This window comes from Carlito syrichta, unplaced genomic scaffold, assembly GCF_000164805.1.
Source record: "Carlito syrichta isolate Samal-C Ts95f unplaced genomic scaffold, Tarsius_syrichta-2.0.1 Scaffold314793, whole genome shotgun sequence".
Taxonomy (NCBI): Eukaryota; Metazoa; Chordata; class Mammalia; order Primates; family Tarsiidae; genus Carlito; species Carlito syrichta.
In genome coordinates this window covers 486,581-495,347 of record NW_007258889.1, presented here as the reverse complement: position 1 = coordinate 495,347, position 8,767 = coordinate 486,581, and the positions used below count along the sequence as shown (strand labels likewise).

The window sequence follows — 8,767 nt, the reverse complement described above, 5'->3', positions numbered from 1 at the left end:
TGAATGTTCCACCATGCCCTAGGAGACACCAAGTCTGACCTGCCACACACATCCATCTGTGTCTTCCAAGATGGTGAAAGCCATCCCAGGATCTGAGCCCAACCCGCCCCCAGGACCTTTCAGTCCCAGAGGCCACAGCCAGGTGCTCTGACGAGCTCCAGAGATATGCCCCCCCACCCCCATGCCTAACAATGACCAGGCAGAGGCGAGAATTGTGCAACTCAGACAATGAAGTTGTATTGATTGCCAGGAGGGGTGAAGGGTGAGTCAGGCCCGGGCGTGAGGTGCTTGGGGGACAGGAGAGGGGACTCCCCGAGCGGGATCTGTGTTCACACAGGGGGCCTCCTAGGCCTGAGCAGTGCCGGGAAACCTCAGTTCTTGGTGCGGAGGACCTGCTCGTGGGTGGACACCACCTTGCCATCGTGCACATCCATGACCTTGGTGCGGATCTGGCGGCTGGAGGTCACTGGGGAAGAGGAAGAGACAATGCCATGATCAGGAGTGGGAAAACCCAGGTGAGGAACTTGAACTATTCTCCCTGCTGCCCTTGCCCTGATTACGGCCTCACTCCCTGATGTTGCCCAAGTACTGATACCTTCAACACATTTATTTCAGGCTAGGGTTCCCAAAGGTCAGGGACAGAGTTTTCAGGGATGCTTTCTGCAAGGGAGGGAAAGAGGAGCAGGAGAATCCATAAGCTTTCTGAGAGCTCCAGACCCGACTGGTTTCGTCTAAATCTACCCAATGGACAGGTCTTGCTGGGAAAAGCCAAGTGAGGCCCTGTCCCTGGTGCTGATCGCCACAACCATGGGGTCTGCCACAGGCATAGGGTAGTCCAAAGACGTGGACTGCCGCTCCTAGCCCTGAGGAGAGTTTAGAAAATTGCTTCTTCTATCCAATGAAGTTCACAAGGGCTTGGCAAGAACGCCCTCACCAATCTCTCAAGAAGTCCCTAACCCATGCCTAGACCTGCTGGGGTACAGAGGGTGGTCCTGAGCTCAGACTTGAGAAGGAGGAAGGTCTTACCATCCCTGGATGACTGCGAGCCAGAGGAGAACTGGGAGGAGGAGAGGCTGTGAAGACAGAAAGGGGCAGGGCTATTAGACCACGGGGCACAGTGAGCGTGCACTGAGGCAGGGACGGGGGCGAGGGCCGGGACTCACTGGGCGTCCTCGCCCTCCAGAAGGCGGCGGTAAGTGGCGATCTCCTGCTCCAGCCGCGTCTTCACATCCAGAAGGATCTTGTACTCCTGGTTCTGCTGCTCCATCTCGCAGCGCAGCTGGGCCAACTGCTCCTCCACGCTGCTGATCATCTCCTGAATCTGGGCCAGCTGCATGCAGTAGCGGCCTTTGGTCTCCTCCAGGCTGTTCTCCAGGGATGCTTTCTGCAAGGGAGGGAAAGAGGAGCAGGAGAATCCATAAGCAGGGCCCTCCTCTCCCCACTAGCCCCGGCTCCACTCCTGACCCGCCCGGCTGTGTCCCTACCATGCTGAGCTGGGACTGCAACTCAATCTCCAGGTTCTGCACTGTGCGCCGGAGCTCGGAGATCTCGCTCTTGCCACTCTGCACCAGCTCGCTGTTGGTGGCCACCTCGCGGTTCAGCTCCTCCGTCTGCAAGAGAGAAAGAGAGCACTATTCACACCAGAAGGCCCAGAAGGCAGCGGCCTGGGTTCCTGCCACCTCACCTTGGTGAAGACACCCCACCTTGGTAAAGGACACCCACCTTGGAGAAGAACCAGTCCTCGGCATCTTTGCGGTTCTTCTCCGCCATCTTCTCATACTGGTCGCGCATCTCATTCAGAACGCGGCTCAGGTCCACACCAGGCGCCGCGTCCATCTCTACATTGACATCTCCGCCCACCTGGCCTCTCAGAGAATTCATCTCCTGCACAGCCAGAGGACAGTACACAGTCAGGAGTCCCACAGTGGCAGCTCATGGCAGGGGAGTCCCTGGGCCGGTGTTCCTGGCCTAAACATTGCCCTTCCACCATCCCAATTCCATCTCTGCTCTTCCTGCTATTCTTCTTCTTCTTCTTCTTCTTCTTTTTTTAAGAGCTAGGATCTTGCTATATTGCCCAGGCTGGACTTGAACTCCTGGCCTCAAGCAATCCTCCCACCTCAGCCTCCAGAGTAGCTAGGACAATAGGCACACACTACCTTGCCCAGGCTCCCCGCTAATCTTTCAAGCTGGCTTTTCCATTTAGCTCTCACCTCCTCGTGGTTCTTCCTCAGGTAGGCAAGCTCCTCCTTCAGGCTTTCGATCTGCATCTCCAGGTCGGCCCTGGACAGGGTCAGCTCATCCAGCACCCGGCGCAAGCCATTGATGTCGGCCTCCACACTCATGCGCAGGCTCAGCTCAGTCTCATACCTGGAAAGACCCGAGAGAAAAGGAATGAGACACCCATCCCGGCCACACTGAAGGTGTTGTTCTAATCCCCCCGTGACTTATTCCAGAGTGGGCACTCTGTGGGTGGCTGAGGGACTGTCAATTGCTCACAGATCTGAACATTCCTGGGGGTCTGGGAATATGGCGGTTCACCATGATGCAGATGCCCCTCCAGCTTCTGCCAGCCAATAGTGCATGAGGCCTTCAAATATGACTTCCTCCCATACTTCAAGGGTGGAGCAGGAAGTAGGGCACGCCTCTCTTTAAAGCAGCGGTTCACAAACCTGGCTGTGGACCAGCGTCACCCAGGTGACCCGCTACAAATAACTGAATCAGAAGCCCAAAGGTAGGGCCCAGAACCTTATCCCTTGGGGACAAGTACCCCAAGGGGCTTTCGTGCACCATCCTTGCACCGACCAGCTGTATTTGGAAAATGTTGCTCCTGAAATGCCCACTCTGGGGAGACTGCATGTTCCAGGCCTCCACTGCAAACTCACTTGGTGCGGAAGTCATCCGCGGCCAGGCGGGCATTGTCAATCTGCAGGAGGACATTGGCGTTGTCCACAGTGGCCGTGAGGATCTGCAGGATGGGAAGGGACAGGTTGTTTGTCCAATGGACACCACTTCATTGCAACCTGCACTAGGCTTTTGCGTCGTGCTTTTGCCTAAAGCCCCTCTGCCCCACACGCCTTGGCCACAGCAGCCTAAAGGAAAACCCCAGGTGGTCCGGGTCTACCCAGGACTTGGCCAAGTCATGGTCAACAGAGGGGCTAAAAAAAGCTCTGGCCTTGGAATCAAAAGCCCTGGAGTTCTTCTGATCCCAGCTCTGCCACCAACTTGCTACAAAACCTGAGACAGGCTCAGGACTTCAAGCTCCCCGCCTCCAGGTGAGGGGAATGACCTGGGACTTCCTCGTCCCTTTCCTGCTCTGGACCCCCCTCTTTCTCCATCAGCCAACCCTGCCAGGCCTCTGCAGACACACACATTGTTTTCCAAGCCTGCAGGGCACAGTACCTCAAGTGGGACTTCCCAAGACATGAGATCCAGCTGGCAGAGGGGTTAGGAAGGAGGGTTCAGGGGAAGACTTACTGAACCCTGAGCCTGCTGGAATGCCTCTCCTTGTCATCACATTTCCCTGACCCATGAGAGGCGTCAGCAGGGAGAACTTCTGCGTGATGAGGGAGCAGGAGAAGAGGGCTGGGGTCAGAGGGCACGAGACCCCCCGGGCTCCCTCCATGCAGGGCATGTCAGGGGGGCCACACTGAGCATCTCTGTGGGTTTTCCAAGCCCGCCTGGCTGTGGGGAGGGGCCAGTCAGTGCCCAGGCTCATGGGCGGTGGCAGCCACAGCTCAGACTAGTAAACTAATGAGCAGTTTGGGTGTCTCGCCTGGTCCCGTTAAGCCTCACTCCTCCCCTGTGCTGGAAGACAGGCCATTGCTTCCTGTGCTAGAAGGTGGGTGCAGGGCCACTGGCCTCAGCTCTGCCATTAGTTTGCTATGTGACCCTCAGCAAGTCACAGCTTCCCTCAAAGCTACAACTTCTTCCTCTGCATAATATGAGGGCAGAATCACAGAGCTTGCATGGGCTGAGGGTGGAGACCAGAGGACATGAGGAGGTGGGGAAAGGGAGGCCTCCTCTCACTGACTGGTTTTGTTAGGGGCATTCAAGGTCTCAGAAGAAGGGCTCTGGGTGGGGTTCATTCTATACAGAAGTCTAAGGGTGCCAGTGTCTGGGGCATCTCTTGTCCCCAGAAGGAGGTGGTTGGAATTGCATCTCTTGTCCCCAGAGGGAGGTGGCTGCCCTGTCCACGCACCTTGTTCTTCAGGTCCTCGATGGTCTTGAAGTAAGGACTATAGTCTTTGGTCTCTGTGGGCCGCTGCCTCTGATACCAGTCACGGATTTTCACCTCCAGGTCAGTGTTGGCCTCCTCCAGGGCGCGCACCTTGTCCAGGTAGGAGGCCAGGCGGTCGTTGAGGTTCTGCATGGTCACCTTCTCACTGCCCACCAGGAGCCCGTCACCCCCGCCCAAGCCACCGCCGAAGCCACCACCGAAGCCACCGCCGAAGCCGGCACCAAGGCCGCCACCATATCCTCCCCCGAAGCCGCTACCCAGGGCCCCCCCAAAGCTGCTGCTGCTGCTGAAGCCGCCACCATAGCCGCCCCCCAGGCCACAGGCCCCCCCGGAGGAGAAGCGCGAGGAGGAGACAGACAGGCCCCCGTAGGCGCTGGGGGCGCGGTAGGAGCCTCCAGCCAGCACGGAGGAGATGCGGCTGGAGCCGCCTCCGATGCCGCAGGAGCCGCCTCCGATGCTGCAGGAGCCACCTCCAAGGCCGCCGCCGGAGCCCTTCACAGAGCTGGAGGAGGTGAACTGGCGGATGGTGGTGGTCATGGTGCCGAGGAGGGAGGTTTGCAGCGAGTGGTCGGCTGAGAGAAAAGAAAGGTGCTCAGGTGAGCTGGAAAAGGATGCGCGTGCTTTATACTCCCGGGGAGGAGGCGGGCCCTGCAGTTTCCATTCCCCTTGGCTTTCATCACCCACAGCCCGTGCCAACTCCCAGGCAGATCCCTCCTCTCCTCCGTCTCATCATGTCTGTCATATTTTACTGGAAACTCATTGTTTGGGGTGTTTTTGGCTTTCTTGTCCCGCCAGGCGTGATTCACGCGGGGCGGTGCGGGCCTGCGGGCTACACTTTCCCATGGGGCCCTGGGAGCCACAGTCCTCAGGAGCCCATGCCCTGCGCTCCACCAGGGTGACAGAGAGCAAGGCCTCTCTGCACCACAAACCTGCTGACCTGCCATTCCCTATTAATCAGAGGGGCCATTTGTATCCACTTACAGGAAGCACCCCACAATACAGGGGACTGACACCCAGCAGAGGGGCACCGGCACGGCCAGGTCACCTCGGGCACAGATGTGCACCCTCATATCATCAATTAGAGACAAAAAGGTCTTGGGGCCCATCCAGGCCATACCCGCCGGGCTGTTCTAAGGAGCCTGGCACATACCTGAAACATACCTAGCCAGTCAGGTGGCCCAGACTTCCACCCGACACCCCCATTAAAGGTAGCCCTCCCCAACCCCAAACGCAGACCCTAACGTCCTCCCTAAGGGGAGGACCTTACATTGACCACACACCTGTGCATGGGTCCGTGGCCCTCGCTGCTCTGTCTGCCCAGGGGTAGGTGGCCTCACAGGCACAGCCAGAGGCATCAGGAAAGAGCATGGAGTCAGGTGAGTCCTGGCTCTGCCATTGACATCTGTGCGGCCCAGGACTTGGCAATTCTCTGAGCCTCAGCTTTCTCATCCGCAAAGTAGGAACAATACGATGCACTCTGCCTGCTGCAGAAGAGAGAGTCCAAACTGACAACGTATGTGAAAGGGTTTTGTGAACCGAGTGTGGCCCAGTCTGGTGAGCGTTGGTGGAGCCCAGTCTTGGCCCCAAAGTTGATGGAGTGGATGGAGCTGATCCAGCCCCAGGGATTTCTTCAGACCCCCAGGACAGCCCCGCTGTGGGGGGGAAGGCTGACTCAGGTACCCCTTTTGGGTTCCCTGTAGAAATGGCCCAAAAGATGTTGCTAAGAGGAGTGCAGGGCTGTGCCAGGGGTGAGGCCAGAGGGGACATGAGGGTCCCTGACTCCTGAGGCCCTGAGGATCATAGGCCATTTCCAGGAGTCTATTAGGTCCTGCTTTGGTGGTTTGTGTATCAAAACCTCAGCTATCTCCCAGACAACCTCTAAGCGCGCCCCCTTCTGGCCCCCACCCCACTCTCCCATCAGCCCCTCAGCTCGCAGACCCTGGCAGGCATGTAGGGAGGAATGTGGTCGTGTCTGGGGCTGCCTGACACGTCGTATCTCCCTAGACAGGCCCTGACAGCCCCTGCTGGAGGCTCCAACACTCTTCCTAGGATCAACTGCTCCCAGAAGGGAAACAGAGCCCTCCCCACCCTGCCCCCACCTCAACTGTCACCAAAGCAGAAATCAGGGAGCCCTTTTCCCCACCCCCATGGTTTGGGCGCTCAGAGGACAATGCTGAGCCAGACATTTGCGGCTGTGGGCTCCCAGACCTGCCGCGCCAAGGACTCTCTAGGATATGAGTAAGCCGGGCCCCACCCCACTCCACCCACCCTGACAGACACTCCTAATCTCCTTCCAGAGATGGGTCCCCCCCACCCTGGCCCAGGCCTGCACTTTCCCCAGTGAGTGGCAGTAGGGTTCTTTGCGGAGGCACAGATGCTTCTGTGGGGAGGCATGTTGTTGTTGGCTGAGGTTGGGGGGTGGGGAGGTGCTCACTGGAGAGAGACACGGCATCCCGAGGGATCCAGGAACCCGATACCAGCTTCCTCCAGGTCCCCCACCAGCCATCTCCCCCCTCTGTAGAGAGACCAGACCAGCTCTACTGCCCCTTACATTTGGCTCCCTAGGACCCAAAAAAGCCTGCCTCCCTTCTCCTCTTTCTCCTCCTCCTGCTCCTCCTCCTCCTCTTCCTCCTCCTCCTCTTTAAAGATAACAGAGCACCAAAGACAGATAAACCCATGCACCAATCTAAAAAGAATCCTTTGCCGCCCCCACCACCCCTGCCGCACAGACTCTGGAACCCCAGTGCCAATGCAAGTCTGATCTTCTCCCCTCCCCAGAAATGAAACCCTGGTCCAGCCTGCATCCTAAAGCCAACCTCCCTGACCCCTGTAGGCATGGACTCAGTGACCAAGGAGCTGAAAATGGCCCAGTCAGGCAGGGAGCAGAGACTTACAGGACACCATACTCCCATCCCCTCCCTGGTGTTCATGACATTTTAAGGGAAGGCAGCTTTCTGGGCAGCAGGGGATAATGGGTTGGGAGTGAGGGGCTATTGAATAGCCAGTACTGGCTGCTGGGGCCTGGAGTACTCCCACCTCTGGACCCAGAAGTAGGCTCTGTGGGGGTGCCATGACCTGACCCTCCCTCCAGCTTGCCGCTGGAAGAGCCTGAGGCGGGGCCTCTTGTGGTTAGTGAGCCTCCCTGCACAACCCAGAGGAAGGAGACCCATGCCAATCCAAACAGATAAAGCGGCAGGGCCAGGCAGCCCCCCCACAGAACCCGCATTGTGTGCTGAGGGCTGGGTTGGGCACTAAGGTGTGGCATGGTGAGGGAGGAGGAGACAGCCAGGCGGTCCTCAGAGCCCACAGTCTAGTGGAAGAGACTGGCCCTGCCTTTAGGAAGTACCCGGCCTGAAAGGGGAGAAGGGGTACTCATCAAATGACTTAAGACACAAACCAGCAGAAGAAAGGTACAGACCGTCTACACTGGCTTCCCAGGGCTGCCGTAACAAATTAGCACAAATTAGTGGCTTAAAACAACAGAATGTATTCTCTCACAGTTCTGAAGTCCATAATTTCAAACTCGGGGTGTCGTCAGGCCCACACTTCCTGATGTCTCTAGGGGAGAGTCCTTCCTTGCCTCTCCCAGCTCCTGCTGGCTCCTCAAGTTCCTTGACTTACAGCAACAGAGCCACCAACTCTGTCTCCATTTTTACGTGACCTTCATATCTGTGTGTCTCTGTGTATCTTTTCTGTTTCTATAAGACATTCAAGGCGCAGTGGATCACACCCGTACCTCCCAGCACTTTGGGAGGCTGAGGCGGCAGGCTCACTTGAGCCCAGGAGTTCGAGGTCAACCTGAACAACATAGCAAGACCTCATCTCTACAAAAAAAATTTTTTTAATTAGCTGGGCATGGTAGCACGCACCTGTAGTCCCAGCTACTTGGGATTTAAGGAAGGAAGGATCACCTGAGCTCAGGAGTTTGAGACTATGGTGAGCCATGATTATGCTACTGCACTCCAGCTCAGGCGACAGAGTAAGACCCCTCCACTCAAAAAAAAAAAACAAAAAAAAAACTCATTAGATGTTGTGTCTACCTTTATCCAGTATGATCTAATCTTGACCCTTAATCATGTCTGCAAAGACCCTATTTCCAATTAAGGTCACATTCTGATGTTCCAAGTGGACATGTCTGGTGGGGGACACTGTTGAATCCACTATACTGTATAGCAGATGAAGCCATCCAAGGCACAGAGGCAGTAGGGAGAAGTGGGTGGGAAGATGGCTGAGATAAGGTGTGGGCGGGCCCCTCTGGAGGCTTCTGGGAGCAGCCTTTAACCCAACTCATAAGGTGCTGGACACACAAAATTCTCAGGTCCATAATTTTCTCTTGCTTCTTCACAAATAGATATTGCTCTTGAAGAGAGCTCTAGTTTTTTGTTTTGTTTTTTACTTTTCATCTTGAAATAACTTTAGACTTTCAGAAAAAGTTATAAAATTGTCCAAAAGGCCACGCGCAGTGGCTCATACCTGTAAATCCAGCGCTTTGGGAGGCCAAGGTGAGAGGATTGCCTGAGTCCAGGAGTT

General features: G+C 56.5%; 1 protein-coding gene across 1 annotated transcript; it reads right to left on the bottom strand.

Moving 5' to 3' along the window:
- Positions 1-215: 215 nt before the first annotated feature.
- Positions 216-5,547, bottom strand: KRT14 (keratin 14). Its single transcript, XM_008071937.1, has 9 exons — positions 5,518-5,547; positions 4,199-4,809; positions 2,883-2,965; positions 2,211-2,367; positions 1,723-1,884; positions 1,485-1,610; positions 1,164-1,384; positions 1,027-1,073; positions 216-466 (listed from the first exon to the last, which is right to left on the bottom strand). Exons 2-9 carry the CDS (start codon positions 4,772-4,774, stop codon positions 372-374), a joined length of 1,467 nt encoding a protein of 488 aa, XP_008070128.1. The 5' UTR covers positions 4,775-4,809; positions 5,518-5,547; the 3' UTR covers positions 216-371.
- Between the last annotated feature and the right edge of the window lie 3,220 nt (positions 5,548-8,767).

Excerpts from the sequence above, each read along its gene's own strand:
- KRT14 (XM_008071937.1), bottom strand. The coding sequence starts at position 4,774 with ATGACCACCACCATCCGCCAGTTCACCTCCTCCAGCTCTGTGAAGGGC. Across the intron at positions 2,966-4,198 it reads TCGAGGACCTGAAGAACAAG|ATCCTCACGGCCACTGTGGA; the intron begins GTGCGTGGACAG and ends CCCATCCTGCAG. Across the intron at positions 2,368-2,882 it reads GCGGATGACTTCCGCACCAA|GTATGAGACTGAGCTGAGCC; the intron begins GTGAGTTTGCAG and ends GGGTCTTTCCAG.